Below are 15,538 nucleotides of genomic sequence, written 5' to 3'. Positions count from 1 at the left end.
GGGGAAGGGGGCATGAGACTACTGAGGGGGACCGTGTGGAGACATCAGAGGGACCCAGAACCCTCAGGGTCAAGGCTGGAGACCAAGTCAGAGTTTCAGGAACGGCCACAGAGCTGTGGGTCTAGGGATCCAGGGTCAGGAACGTGCCGGTGTGCAGGGCTCCACCAAGCCTCCATAAGGCTGCCCTGCAGATCCTGGGCCAGCCAGTGACCCCGGGAAACTGCAGGAGGGAGGCGAGAGATGGGGGAGGAGAAGGAAGGACATGGCCCAGGGTAGAGGGACTCCTGGTCCTGCAGGACACATGCCTCAGAAGGACGAATACCTGACAGAGCAAATGGGAGGTACCAGGGCAGGAAACCTCCAGACTGACCTCCAGAGCCAGAGGGGAACCCACGCTCCAGTCTGCAGACGGGAGTACCATAGTCAACAGAGATTGAACCCCAGCAAAGAGGCTACAGCGAGGACAGATTTGGGACAGACAGACCCCTTAGGGCAAGGCCAGAGCAGATAGGTCAGAAGTGTTCCCAGACTGACCGCACAGGAGGTCAGAGAGTTTGTGTCATCAACTGTGGGGACAGAAAGCCAGACAGTCCCACAGAGAACCCATCAAATCTCAGAAAGAGGCAGGACAGTAGGGTGAGGGTCAGATGTCTTGTGAGAGACAGGGCCCAGACGGAGTCTCAGGACAGTGATGCCAGGTGCTCAGGATCAGAGTATCCTAAGGAAATGGGGAGATAACCAAATAACACCCTCCCTAGCAGGGACCGTGAAATTCAGAGTGGTCCCAGAACTGAGGGTCCCGCTGGGATCTCAACAGCCCCTATCTCACTTTGAGACACAGGTCAGAAGCTCCCAGGACAGGCACCGGGCATCTGACCTCCTGCCCCTCCCCCACTTTGCAGGTCAGCCCAAGGCCGCACCCTCGGTCACCCTGTTCCCGCCGTCCTCTGAGGAGCTCACCGCCAACAAGGCCACCCTGGTGTGTCTGATCAGTGACTTCTACCCGGGCAGCGTGACGGTGGCCTGGAAGCAAGATGGCACCACCGTCACGCAGGGCGTGGAGACCACCAAGCCCTCGAAGCAGAGCAACAACAAGTACGCGGCCAGCAGCTACCTGACCCTGTCGCCCAGCACGTGGAAGTCTCACCGCAGCTACAGCTGTCGGGTCACGCACGAGGCGGGCACCGTGGAGAAGACGGTGTCCCCCTCCCAGTGTTAGGCCCCCGGGCCCCCACCCTCGGGGGCCTGGAGACACAGGACCCCCGGGAGAGTCTCCCCTCCCACCCGGGGCCGCCCAGCCCTTCCTCCTGCACCAATCAGCTCTCAATAAAATGTCCTCATTTCATTCAGAAATCAGGCTCTCGGCTCATTTCTATTTGTACATTTTCTGTCCTCAACTCCATCATCCTCTACGGTGTGCAGAATCCTTTGCCCCTGTGGCACAGATACAGCAGAAGGAGCCTCCATGCTTCCTTGGGAGGGAGTTTTACTCTGACCTAGAGCTGCCCAGAGAATATTCCCTTCAGGATATGGGGCCGTGGGACCCTGGAGAGCCCCGCCCTGCAGCCCCCATCCTCGCCATCCTGGTGCGGCCCAACCACCACCGGCCCCGGGCCCCTCCTCTGCGGCCTCCGTCTCCGGGAGGATGTCTGAGTCCCCTTCCCTGCATCCTGGTCTTCACATTCACACGCCTCCTCTGGCTTTCTATCCCTTCGGGAAGTTCCCCGTGGACACAGCCTAGAGTACCCCCCTGCCTTAGGGGCCTCCCCTGCTCCTGCCTCTCCAGGGCCCCTGTCCAGAGCCCTTCCACCACCCTCCCAGTCATACACACCACAGGACCCTCAGTCCCTGGACCCCGGCCACTCACCCCACACTCCCCCTAGGGCCCCTCCTCACACATGTCATGAGTCTCCACTGTATTCCCGGCTCCTGGGCCACAGGCCAGCTCTGCTCCCTGCAACCTCAAAAAGCCAGCCCACCGCTGCCCCCACCACAAGTGCAAGAAGTCCACTTGTTGTCAGGCCACCTGCCCGGGGCCAGAGGCTTTCCCATCAGGGGTGAGATTCTCGGCATGTGCATGGGTTCTCTGGAGGCTGACTCCTCTTTTAGGAGCTCAGTGTGGGGTCTGAGCTGTAACACACACAAGCACACACATGCACTAAGGAATACAAACACATACTCCCACACACAATCCAAAGACACACTCCCTCCCATACACACGTCCAAGAGGCCATCTCTGCAAGGCCCTGCAGTGCAGGCCCAGGTGGGACAGAAGAAGCAAAGAAAAGCCTGGGTGGTGGACCCCTGGGCTGACCAGTGATGTGTTTGAAGGGCAGGGATGCTTAGGTCCAGGCTGAAAGTCAGACACCATCCCTGTGGGCGCTGGTGGGAGAAAGTCTATGGGAGCAGGGAGCTCTGGGGGTGGTGACAGGAGAGCTAAGTGAGCATGACACTGTCAGGGACACAGGGTACCAGATGTGCGTGTCCATTGCAGGAACTCTGCAGGTGACAAGGACCAGGATGCACGCAGAGACCCTGGGTGTCACACCCTGGTCACGGCAGGCAGGCCAGGGCAGGGGTGCGGTGGGTTCCCAGGTAGCAGGGTCATCTGCGCTAAGGGTGCGCACGTGCAAGGGACACAGATAAGCCAGGAATGCAGGGGACAGCAGGGACTCCGACATTGGTGCTCACAGAGGAGACTGTGCCGGGAGCGGGGGCACCTACCCATCTTCCAGGGCCCCTCTGGGCCACTCCACTTCTCGCTCAACATGGGCAATGGGCAGGGAGGGGTCGTCCCCACACAGCTCGGGACTACACAGTGACTATTTACTGCCCAGGCCATTCCAGCCAGGGGAAGGGCCCTCCAGAGGGGCCTGGGTCCCTACAGGTGACCTTGCCTTTCCTCCAACCCCCACGTTCCCACTAACCCTGCTGCAGGGCCTCAGGTATTGAAGATGCAGTGCCAACCAGGACCCTCCACAAGAGTCGCACTTCCACAAAGCAGTCCCAGCTCTGTCATCGCAGCGGGGTACACATGCTAACACATCCCTTCCAAACTGGTATCCTCTGTGAGCAAGCCAGGACACACAGTGCTTCCTGACAAAGGACTTAGCTGGGAATTCGGACTACAGACTCAGACATTTTATCCAATTTCATCCCATTTCAAGGATGGATAAACACCCAAACACATAGGGGCTGAAATTCCAAATCGGCATGGCCCCTCCCATCCCACCCACCATCTGCAGACCAGCACCCATGACAGGGGGTGGCATCTGCCTAAGAGCAGCTGCAGGTGGGCCTGGGAGGGCCTGAGGGGGTGACAGGGGGTTTCTGAACGAGGCTATATCACTGTGTCCTGTGTTCGGCGGAGGGACCAAGCTGACCGTCCTAGGTGAGTCTCCCCTTTCCTTCCTCCTCGGGGTCCAAAGGGAAATTTGGGTGGATTTTTCTCTCTCTCTGCTCTGACTGGGGCTGAGGTCTGAACATTCGTGGGGTCTGTAAAGGTCCCCCCTCGTGTCGGGCTCCTCGCCACCTCCGGTCTGTCCCAGCCTCTCAGACTCCTGCTGGGGATGTCGGGCAGTGACCTTAGCCGCCTACCCCACCCACCCCCAGGCCTCGCTGCGCCCCAAGGGCTCCCTCCAAGGAAACCTTCTCCTCAAACTCTGGGATCTCACATCCCTCCTCGGGGTCTCGCAGCCCCACTGTCAGAGGAGAATGAGGGACTGAGGCCAGGGCAGAGGGTGATGAGGTTGGGGGCATCAGGTCGAGGCATGTGGGAAGGATGCTGGAAAGACCTGGACTGGACATGGGAGGCCTTCTGGGTTCAATCTGCACTGGGTACCATGTGGGGGCTAGTGAGGGACCCCATGACCTGGGGACTTGGAGACAAGGAGGAGAGAGCAGAACAGGGGAAGGAGGGAGGCAGTTTCCCTTTGAGAAGCTGGTCCCAGGGAGCGGGGTCCCCCTCCTTCTCCCCCCAGGCAGGACACCCCAGGCTGCACAGGTCTCAGGACACCCAGGCCTTAGGGGTCACCCCCACCCACTCACACAGTGGAGGGGAGACCCTAGAGTAGGTGCCTGGGTTGGGGACTGCTCACAGGCACAGGTGACAGAAACAACCCAGCCAGGCAGACAGATGCCCTGGGACAGACAGATCCCCAGGATAACTTCACAGGACAGGGAGACCCCTCACAACAGACACAGCCCCAGGCTCCAGACAGAAAAGTCATCTACATGGAAACCTCCCTGTGTGGGACACCCCTCCTCCCTGGCAGCCCCGGAGGGTTCCCTGCCAGGAGCAGGGCAGGGGCTACGACAGGGCCGCCAGGGGGACTGTGGGCAGGGAACCCCTTCCCTGAAAAGGAAGAGGGCCTGAAAGGGAGACAGACAGACATCCTGACCGCACACATCGGGTAGGAACACGGGTGGATTTCAGACAGTCAGTAGCCCAGGACAGACAGACGTCAAGGGTGGACACCAGGTAGCACCAGGGAGCAGAGGGTGGGACATGGGTTCTGAGGACATGTGACCCGAGGAAGAGACGGAGACTTAAGAGGGGCCCCGGACTCCCAGGAGTCGGGCTCTGACGTTCCCCCGACAGAAGGTGAGTCACTCGCCGCCCTGGGACCCATGTCCTGGACTTCGGGCTCCTGTGCCCACATCTCCCGGCATCAGGGCTTCCGAGACGGACGCTCAGCCAATGACCCCCTGTCTGTCCTGCCCCACTTTGCAGGTCAGCCCAAGGCCGCACCCTCGGTCACCCTGTTCCCGCCGTCCTCTGAGGAGCTCACCGCCAACAAGGCCACCCTGGTGTGTCTGATCAGTGACTTCTACCCGGGCAGCGTGACGGTGGCCTGGAAGCAAGATGGCACCACCGTCACGCAGGGCGTGGAGACCACCAAGCCCTCGAAGCAGAGCAACAACAAGTACGCGGCCAGCAGCTACCTGACCCTGTCGCCCAGCACGTGGAAGTCTCACAGCAGCTACAGCTGTCGGGTCACGCACGAGGCGGGCACCGTGGAGAAGACGGTGTCCCCCTCCCAGTGTTAGGCCCCCGGGCCCCCACCCTCGGGGGCCTGGAGACACAGGACCCCCGGGAGAGTCTCCCCTCCCACCCGGGGCCGCCCAGCCCTTCCTCCTGCACCAATCAGCTCTCAATAAAATGTCCTCATTTCATTCAGAAATCAGGCTCTCGGCTCATTTCTGTTTGTGCGCGTTCTGTCCTCAACTCCGTCATCCTCAAAGGTGTGCAGAATCCCTTGGCCTGAGTAAGGAGGAGAGATGCGGTCCTGATGCTCTCTTGAGGGACGGTTTCACTGTCACAGGAGCCCCCAGAGAACACTGTAGAGCACACGCGGGGCTCACTGCAGGAGGGGAAGTCTGCCCGCCCTCCCCAGCCCCTGCCGGGTTCCTACTCTCTGTGGCTCACGTCCACCTCTCATTGTCCGTCTTCATGGCTCCTTGATTCCCGTGGTCCCCAGAATGATGTATGAGCCCCCTTCCCTGGACACTTCAGCAATCACACTCGGGAAGGTGACCCCCCTCATGACTCCCTCTCTCCATTCCATGATAACCCGCCAATTCCAGGTGTCCTTTGGCTCAAAGCCCACCCTGCGAGGTCACCGTGCTCACAGCCCGGAGTCCCCTCCTCTTTAGGGGCCAGTCCTCCCACCTCTTTGGGGACACTGCCCTGTTCCCCCTCCACAGACACTCTGCATCACACTCACCACCGGACCCTCAGTACCCTGACCCCGGTCACTCATCCCACACTCGCCCCTGGACGGCCCTACTCCCCCAGGTGTCACGAGGGTCCCAGCAACATTCTAGGACCCTGAGACAAAGCCAGCTCTGCTCTCTCTGACCACTCAGAGGACGGCCGACCGCTGACCCCACCACAAATGCCCAGGTCCAAGTGTCCATGGGGCTTCGTGGGGCCATGAGTTCAAGGTCAAGAATCAGTCTAGGCTTGTACTCTGGACTTGACTGTGTACTGACTCATCTTCTTAAGATCCGCAACCAGATCTGAGAATCGGTGTGATTATGGCTGTAGGAGGGACACAGGACAGGGATCGAAGCTCTCAGACAGACAGACAGACACACACACACACACACACACACACAGGAGATACTGCGACCGAGGCCGTGTCGGCCGTGCCTCTAGGACGTACGCAGCACCAGGAACCCTCCCCGGGCCTCGCTCTGCAGAGGGCACGGCTCCATCACCCCCGGGCCATGAACAGGCCTCCTCACTCTCCCTCCGCGAAGGTCCCCAGGCCAGCTGAGCCAGGGCTCGCACCTCCTCCAGGAACGGAAGTTCGCTGGGTTGGGATGGGATGGGACCCTCAGACGTTCCCTCCTGCCCCTCCCACAAGCGAGGATGGATGGAGCCTCACTTCCCAGGGGGGAAGCTGCAGGCGGGGAGGGGGTCAGGGTTCTCCCCCTCCCTCTCTGAGGGGTCAGACCTGCCCCCCTGACGTGGGGGTGGCCTTGGGCCCTCCGTGAAGCTGCAGGTGGGCCTGGGAGGTGGGGAGAGGGTGATAGGGGTTTATCTTCGAGGCTGTGTCACTGTGCTACATGCTGGTGGAGGAACATAGCTGACCGTCCTCAGTGAGCCTCCTAGCTTTCCAGCTTCTTTGGGTTCAGGATTGACAATGGTGGGGATTTTTCTCTTTTATTTCTGTCCTGAGTTTTGCTCAGGTCTGAAACACTCTGGGGCCTGTAACCTCACCCTTTTAGGCTGTTCACTCTTTTCAGACAATTGTTAGGGACAGGATGGGCTGATCTCAGTGACACTCTGCCTCCCATCACTGTGACCCCTGCCTGCTGTCTCCAGTGGACCTTCTCCTCTGGAGTCTGGCCAGAAGAATTCTTCATGTTTAGTAGAGGGATAGTTTTACTCTCACCCAGAATAGTCCAGGGAATATTCCAGAACAGGAGATTAAGCCTGCATGATCCAGGAGAGCCCACCTCCACCCCTTTCCTCCACTTGAGATTCTCATGTGGACCACATTCACGTCCGGCCGCAGGGCCCTCCCCTGGGTCCCATGGACTCCGAGGTAATGTCTGAGCTCCTTCCCTGGATTGGGGGTCTTCCCAGTATGAGGTTGTGAGACAAGAAGCCCCCTCCCCAAGAGAGAGCAGAGCCTGAAACCAATACAGATGGACGTTGTGTGTGATGATCCCGGGGAGAGGGTTCCGGGGGGGGGGGGTCTTCGGTCAGACAGGTGCCCCAAGAAGGATGTGAGGGCACAGCTGATGCCGGCAGCAGCGGGGAGTGCGGGAGGCTGGGGGGACAGGTTATGAGGACGTGTGAATCTGAGGAGATAGAGGACAAAGAGGAGGCGGGGGGCTCCCAAGATGAGAGCATTGAGAGTCTCCCAACAGGATCTGGGAGGTGTCTCCCCGTGCCCCACCCTGGTCCACTCAGCCCTTCTCCCTGCACCCAATCAACTCACAATAAAATATCCTTTGGTCAATTAGAAATCATGCTCTCTGCTCATTTTTTTTTTTTTTTGTCTTGTATTTAATTTGCAACTTCTCTGGGATTCTGGGGGCAGAGTGTGAGGACTCCTAGGCACCCAGTGGGAAGGTAACCCAAGGGGAGAGGCTCAAGGTCTCACTGAGGTGGGGGGAAGGGGGAAGGGGTGAGCATCTCCCAGGAAACTCTCCAGGACACATCCGCCCTCCCCTCCCTCCCACTCCTCCTCCAGCACTAGGCCCTGCCCACCCCTGTCACCTTCCTGGCTGGAGCTGCCCATGGCTCATGACCTCCAGATAGGCCCTCCCTGCCAGCCCTGGTCAGGACCCTCCACACCCTTCCTCAGCCCGGAAACCCTGCTCTGGCCTGGACCCCTGATGCCCCCCTCCCTTCCTGCCCAGCTCAGCTCCTGCCCACCCTCACCCCCTCCCTGTCAATCCCAAGGGCTGGACTAACAAGGGGCCCGAACACTCCGGCAGTGTCCACTTCACAGGCTCTTAAATCCGGGGCCATCTCGATTCCTTACCCCACAGCATGTTCAGAGATGCAAGAAGACTGTGGGGAAGGCAGGGAGGAAAGTGAGCTGTACAAAAATCCTGCCCGGAGTCAAGTGCACTTGACAGAGAGAAGCCCTGAGCTCCCCAGGAACCACTGCAAGGAGGGAACAGGTGCCTCAGAGTTTCTCTGAAATCCAACAAAGCCTTTGCTGGAGGGAAACTGGTGTCTCAATGCTGAGGCCAGGCATCTTGTACCACAATTAAAAGTGGGGACGTGTTTCACCAGAGGCCTCAGTGTTGACGGGAGGGGGTCAGGGTTCTGACACACACACAGGCGATCGCCTGGCAGCCTCAGGGCGGGGCGAAGACCATGAGCTGGTACCCTGCATGGGGAGCCCTCCATGTTCCTGTCAGGTACCACCAGGTCACCATCTCTGGGGGCGGGGGTTACATAGTTAACAGTCCCTTGATTTGCCCAGATAGGAGGTGGGTGCAGCCAGGCAAGCTCCTGCCTCTGGACCCTGGACTCTTGGTACAAAGCCCCACCACCATGCACACACCACACACCCAAGGCCATTCCCACCTCTGCCTGAGGCCCCTTTGGTGTCCTGGGGCTCCCAGGCTGCCCCCGGTTACCGCTCAGCTCTGCCACTTGAGAGAAAAGAGGCAAAGGACTTTCTCTCAGGTCTGCGGCCCAGAAAGCCCCCTTCCGGGGCTTATCTCCTGGGCACAGTCTCCCTTCCATCATGACGTCAGTGGGAAAACCAGGCCCTGTGGAGGCACTTTGTGCTGCTCTGAGGCCCCTGGGGTCTGGGGTATCCAGCTGCTCTGAACATGAGGGATGTGATGAGACACCCGGCCCAGCCCCACCGAGCCCTTCATGCCGGGGCTCAGGTCAGCGGCTTCCCCATTGGACTTGAGAGTGAGGGGGGTGGGGTGGGTGGTGACAGTGGGTCAGGCGCCGGTCCCCATGGGCAGGGGCGTCCTGGGTGACTCCCTCCCTCAGCTCCTGTGTTAGCGGCTGTAACAAACCACCCAAACTCAGATGCACAAAACAACACACATTTATTCTTACAGGTCCAGGAGTCAGAGGTCCGAAATGAGTCCTACAGGCTGAAACTGAGATGTCCCAGGGCCGAGCTCCTCCGGAGCTCTGGGGAGAATCCATCCTGACATTTTCCAGCCTCTGGAAGAAACTGTTCCTTGGCTCGGGGCCCCTCCCTCCAGCTTCAAAGCCTCTCTTTCCCCTCTGACCCCTGCTCCCAGCCCTGAACCTTGTCCCCTCACTCTGACCCTCCTGCCTTCCTCTTTCCCTTATAAAGACCCTGCATGGGGCCACCCTGATCATCTCTGCATCCCAAGGCCCTTAACTCCATCGCATCTGCAAAATCCCATGTACCATGTACAGGACGTACTCACAGGTTCTGGGAATTTGGACACAGACACCCTTGGACCTTACTCACCTGACCACGGCTCCAGTTCCCAGATCCCCGGGGACTCGGGAAATTTCTCCCAAGTTCCTCCCCTCTGTGTTCTGCCCAGTTCCCAGGCTGGGCCGCTCCTGGGGGCCCTCTCAGCCCAGGCTCCTCCTCCTTTCTCCCTGGCCTCCAATGGCCCTGGTCCTCCTGGGCTCACGGTGGGAGGAATTTGATTAGAGCATCAGGTCTGGGACATTACTTCCCTCTAGCCCCCAGCTAAATGCTCTCCAGGCCCTACCTGTCAGTCATCAAACCACCCTTGGAGAAAGACTCGATTAAGATCCTCACCCCATGGATGGAGACACGAGGCCCAGAGACCCTGAGTGACCTGCCCATGGTCACGGCAGGGACTGAACCCCGGCTCCCTGCCCAACTCCAGATCTCAGCTCTGGACCCCTGGTTCCCACCATCTTCATTGCCCTGCCCACCCCAACTAGGCCCTGCCTACTCACCTCCCTGGAGAGCTCCAAGCCCACCTAGACCCAGGCCCCGACCCTGAGACCCATGGCCTAAGGGCACAGAAGTGTCAGGGCTGCAGAGGGACCGAGGGGACAGGGACCAAGGGTCAGAGTGGCTGGCTTCCTCATGCCCCTCACCTCCTCTGGGGCAGAAGTCAGGGTCAGGGCACTGGAGGAGGGGCTGAGAAAGGGTCACCTCTTCCTGGAGACCCTGCCTGGGTCTGGGTTCTGGGGGAGGGTCACGCTTGGTTGCCCCAACACCAGGAGGGCTTCCGAGACCAAATCCCCACGCTCTCTGATCCCAGCCACTTCCCCTTAGGATGTAGGAATTGTCCCAGTACCTTCAGTCAGGGGCTACTCTCCAAGGGAAAAACACAAGGAGCTGTGGGCCTGGGGGTCCAGGGAAGGGGGCCCAGTGCCCAGCACAGCAGGCTCTCAGAGGGCAGCTGATGGTGTGAAGCCCCAGGGACCAGACCAGGACAGCGTGCCCCTGGCCCTCCAAAGCAGCAGGCTGGGTCCCCTTCTCCCCTGCTGACCCCCCGTGAGACCACATCTACCTCTGCCCTTTCCTGCCGACAACCCTCGGGGCTCCCACCTTCTCCGGGACGTGAGGCGTCACCACAGCTCCTGGGAAGCGTGCGGAGAGGCATCCCACAGCGGGGCCCTGACTTCTAGGAGCCTCAGGCCCACACTGGACAGACGTCCTGCCAAGGGGGCGGCCCCTGGGCCCTCAGCTGTCTAGGGGCTTCACCTTTCTGATACCCTGACCCCTCCATGAATTCTCAGTGACATCCCGTGTTCCTGTGGTCACTGTAACCGCATCCTGCTCCAGTCCCCTGCCCCACAGGTCAGCCCATGAGTGACCAGCCCCTTCCAGGGCTCAGACCACCTGCTGCCCATTAGCAGCTCTTTCCAACGTGCCCAAGCGTGTCCTGGCCCTGCCTGTCTGGCTCCGGCTGTAATGGAGGACCCAGCCACCCAGGTCAGCGGTCAGAGGGCTGGACGACCGTCTCTCAGGCCCAACACCAGCTTTCCAGCCTCAGCATCTCAGTGTGAAGTGTCAGTGTCCCTCCCGATGGCCACTGTAGGCCGCAGACCAGATCCTAAGGGAGGAAACAACCCAGAAGTAATGAAATCCCTGGACCCGTGGATGGCCCCTCTGCGACCTGAAAAACTCCTGGAGATTGTACTTGCTAATGTGAAAACAGTAGGCAACTCTGCGTGAACCCACCCTCTAGGGGCTGCATGGAGGAGCCCCCCCTAAACCTGGGACACGGGGCACTCCGGCAGGGCCTCTGATTTCTGACCTCCCTCAGTTAGCGGGCATCCCCATGGCTCGCAAGGCACTCAGTCACTCCAGGGTAAGCCATCCAGCTCGCCCAGGCTGCCCCTCCTGGCGGCTCCTCACCCATGCTCTGACCCTCGAGGGTGGCACATCTGGACACTGGTGGGCCAGTCCCTCTGGACACATGTCCCACCCAGGACCCGTCTCCAATGCCACCTTCTCTCCAGCATCACCTGTCTCTCTCCTGCCCCTTAAGGCATGTCTCTGGGGGCTCCACATCCCACTCCCTTCCTGCTGTCACCCCATCTCTCCCCTGCACTCCTAGGTACCAGTGACCCCCAGGTGGCTCAATCCAATAGTCCCATCTCTGCCCTCCCCGCTCTCAGCCTCTGGGTAGATTTGAGCACCATGCACCATTGTCTCCATTTTGAAGCCCCTCAGCCCCCAAACCCCCTCTCCTGGGTTCTTTTCTATCCTCCCCTGCCCCAAGTGTTTGTTCTATGTGGCCGTCGGGGCCACGGGGGGCTGGCTTCCTGGCTGCTCTTCCTTCTTGGTCTACGGGAGCCACAAACTGGCTGCATCTAAAAAGGCTCCTGTGTATTCATCCACCCCACCTCTCAGCCTGGTTTACCATCAAGGCTCTGACCTCATTCCTGATGGTGGGAGCCCCACTCCAGCAGAGCTCGCCAGCCTGAGTCACCACCGGAGGGTGGGCACCTGTGGGCAGACAACTGCGGGCAGGGGCTGCACCCCCTCAGTGCCTCAGAGGGTCAGCTGGGTGCTTGGCAGGGGTCATCCAACCCCTACATGACTCCTGATCAACTGACTGCTGGACTGACCCCAGCCCTGCCCAGTCATGGAACTGACTGTCCCCAGTTCCACCTGGTTGTGGATTGATTGTCCCCATCTCTGTTGCAGGTGTCATCTCTCTGCCTTGAGGACAGTGACCCTGGCCAAGAGCTGCCCGTAGCTCGTGCTTCACTTCCTGTGATCCCCAGGCCACCCGGGAGGTGGGTGATATAGTACCCCTGATCTCAGGGACGAGACAGAGGTTCTCAGAGCTGAGGCAGCCCTCCCTGGTCCTGCAGGTGCTCAGGGCTGCACAGACGGTGAACACTCAGGCCCCCATCCCAAGGTCACCCTCTCTCCTGAGGAGGCCATGCTCATGCTGGGCCAGGAGAAGATGCTGAGCACAAGGCCCCCCTCAGCTTCTGGACACCAGAGCCATCCTTAAGGCTCTGGTGGGGCAAGTGGGCTTCTCAGTCTATACTGACTCAGCGGGGATGGGGATAGGCAGGAGGCGAGGCATGGACCCTCTGAGTCCACAAAGAAAAGAGAGCAGGTGTTGTGGGCCCATTTCACAGAGGAGAGAACTGAGGCTCTGAAGGGAGGATGGGGGTTGGAGTAGCTGCCCGGGGTCACAGGCTGACCTGTCCTCAGGCTCTTTCCACGGCTCCTTGGCCCTGCATGATGGGTCACTCATTGACTCACTCATTCGTTCATTCAACAAACCCTCAATGATCACTGCTGTGGGCTGGTGCTGGGGGCTAGGAAACAGGACCACCTGCCCTGGGACAGCTGACCCCACCCCATCCTTAAGCCCTTAGATCAGGTCCCCACCTATGGTTGCCCCCACCCCGAACTCCTAGGTCAGCTTCCTGCCCACCGCTGACCCCACTGTGTCCTTGAGCCCCCAGGTCAGCTCCCCACCCAGGGAGCATCTCCTGCACTCGTGGGATAAGATTCCATCCACCCGCCCGGCCCCATGTGGGGGATGCCCCCAGCGGCCGTCACTGGGCACCTCTCCAGGCTCGTCACAGCCCCTCATGGAGCCTCAAAGTCCTTGTCAGGGCCACCATTGCCCGTTTTCACAGAGGGACACTGACCACGATGGACTCACAGGGCCTGCGTGCCCAGCTCAGAGCCGGGGCAGCCCCCTATGGGACTAGTGGCCCCAGGACACCAGGTGGAGGGGTCCCAGCAGCAGAAGCGCCTCATGGAATAGACAGAGTCAGGTCAGGGAAAGGGCTTGGCCTGGCCCTGCCCCCCTGCTGTGTGACCCAGGGTTGGGGTGGGTGCACAACCCACCTCCCTCCTGCTGGAGGCCAGGGCTGCAGGAGGTGATTGAGTCAGATGGGGGAGGAGGGCTGTGGCTTCCTCCACAGCCGAAAGGCAGAGCCCAGAATAGCCTCAGCCAGGGAGGCCAGAGGGGCCCTGGGGGAGGGGAGGTGACTGTAGGCCCTGGGGGAGGGGAGGTGACTGTAGGCCCTGGGGGAGGGGAGGGGAGGGGAGGTGACTCTAGGCCCTGGGGGAGGGGAAGAGAGGGGAGGTGACTGTAGGGCCCTAGGGGAGGGGAGGAACTGGGGACCCTGGGGGAGGGGAGAGGAGGGACTGCTGGGGCCCTGGGGAGGCCCCAGAGCTTCTGCTGAGCTGAGCTGAGCTGGTGACTCTCCCATCTGCCCAGCCCCCTACAAGGCCTGTAAAGTCACCAAGAGAGGGTGGCCCAGCCAGACCTGGGCAGGGGAAACTCTTGTCCATCACGTCAGTGTTCACAGAGCCTAGCAGGGGTGGGGAGGGGGTCTGACCCCAGCCTGTGTCTCCCTGGGACATAGACCCTCACTCCCTACACAAAGTTCTAAACTCAGGTTTCCAGCCGCCTTAAAACTATCGCTTCCAGAGGTGTCCACAGAGCAGTCAGCCGTCACAGCCCTGCTTGCTGGCTCAGTGACAAAGGACACAATGCAGTGACAAGCCACAGCTCTCAGAGCGGGCGCTCCTCCACCCCCTCCTTGGAGGCCTCTTCTTTGGGTCTCTGTCGCCCAGTCAGGTTCTGGGTCCCCGGCCCATCTGTGGCCCTGACAGGCAGCACCCTCCTCCCTGGGCTCCTGAGCAGACGTGCAGCTGCCCCGGGTCCCTGGCTGCGCACACAGGAGCATTTCCAACTGGCATCCATGGGCCAGACAGCCGAGTCTTCCCCAAAAACACTGCTGTTCAGCAAACTGTGAGGTTTCAGGGGCACACATTCCATCGAGGTGGCCGGAGGAAACTCTGCTCCTCCGTGGTCACTGGGAGCGACTGCACACGGGCCTCGGGAACACAAATGCAGCAATGTGACCGAGAGTAGTGGATCTGGGCAAAGCCAGTCTTTGAACCAGTTTTTCTGAAAAGCAAGTTGATCACCTGGGACCACAGTAGACTTAATCCTGTTTGGCCAGGAATCCCCCAGTGACAGCTTCACCCAGAACACAGAGCCCAGGGGCTGCAGAGGGGGACCTGCCTCTTGGATTTCCCAGACATTCCCAGTTTGTACCCATGTCCTGGTGAGATTATTAATAGCAACCCTTCTGATCCCAGAAATGTCCCATGGTGGATGATAAATTTTGGTCATCTGAGTTCAGGGTAACTGTTTCCTGAATGACTGAATGACCTCCCTATAATGGGTTACAATGTGGGGCCTGAGGCCATGCGGACACTGTGCAGCCATCCAGTGCTCTGTGGGTCTGGCTCTCCCAGCCTGTGAGAGGCCTAGATATGACCCTTCTGCCATTTCCCGCCCAGTGACAGCGCAGCGTGTGTGGGGACCAGCAAGGGACGAGTCCTCTGGGGAGACCTTGTCCCAGGGGAAATGGACAGGTATCAGGGAGACTGTCTCAGGGCAGCCAGGACAGGGGCCAGGGGAGGGGCTGCATCATCAGACACCCTGTGTCCACTCTGGGGACAGAGTAACTGACAGTCAGCATGACCTCCAGGACTCCACCACTCATGTGTTTCCCGACAAGCCCCCACCTCGTGGTGACACCGTCTTCCTGTAGCCACATCTACACCCCAGGTCCCTCCTGCTCCTTGGTGTTTGGCCTGGGGACATGGGATGTCAGGGCTGGTGTCCCCTGTGCCTGGGTCTGTGCTGGCACCACAGCCTGAACCACTCTCGGGTCCTCACCAGGATGGACCATCCCTGCCCACCCAGGGCCCGGCCTGCCAGGGAGATGTCGGGGTCTCCTGAGCATCCTGGGAGGAGGGAGGATGCTTCGGAGGGTGCTGGGCCTCAACTGCAGGGCATTGCGGCTGGGGAAGGGGGACCCCAGGCCAGTCTGAGCCCACCCCAGGTTTTCTGGTTGGGCAGGGTTCCTAGTGTATGTGGACATGGCCCAGAGCAAAGCCACCGCCCAGCAGCCCTTTCCTGAGCCCATACATGTGCGGGGACCTCAGTGGTGGCAATGTAGCCCAGCTGGGGGCTCAAGACAGTGGTGGCGGACAGGGAACTGGCTGGTAGTGAGATAGATGGTGTTGTGCAGGATGGGCTCCCGCACTGGGAAGACCACCCGGGGTGGGGGGGGGGCAGG

General features: G+C 60.2%; 2 protein-coding genes and 1 gene segment (V, D, J or C); all 3 read left to right on the top strand.

Moving 5' to 3' along the window:
- LOC116149956 (immunoglobulin lambda-1 light chain-like) overlaps positions 1 to 1,353 on the top strand; it is a 151,152-nt gene extending 149,799 nt beyond the window's left edge. The window contains exon 4 of the mRNA XM_064481427.1: positions 903 to 1,353. Coding sequence (XP_064337497.1) covers positions 903 to 1,219 — 317 coding nt within the window. The 3' untranslated portion in view covers positions 1,220 to 1,353. The remainder of the gene's footprint in view (positions 1 to 902) is intronic.
- LOC105095182 (immunoglobulin lambda variable 2-8-like) overlaps positions 1 to 5,183 on the top strand; it is a 31,483-nt gene extending 26,300 nt beyond the window's left edge. The window contains 2 exon segments of the V gene segment in view: positions 3,355 to 3,391; positions 4,733 to 5,183. Coding sequence covers positions 3,355 to 3,391; positions 4,733 to 5,049 — 354 coding nt within the window.
- LOC105095281 (sodium/glucose cotransporter 1) overlaps positions 1 to 15,538 on the top strand; it is a 106,063-nt gene that overhangs the window by 18,368 nt on the left and 72,157 nt on the right. The gene's annotated exons all lie outside the window — the stretch shown is intronic.

The sequence above is a fragment of the Camelus dromedarius genome, chromosome 31 (assembly GCF_036321535.1).
Source record: "Camelus dromedarius isolate mCamDro1 chromosome 31, mCamDro1.pat, whole genome shotgun sequence".
Lineage (NCBI taxonomy): Eukaryota > Metazoa > Chordata > Mammalia > Artiodactyla > Camelidae > Camelus > Camelus dromedarius.
Note: the sequence above shows the minus strand (reverse complement) of the source record. Positions and strands in the feature narration are given on the sequence as shown.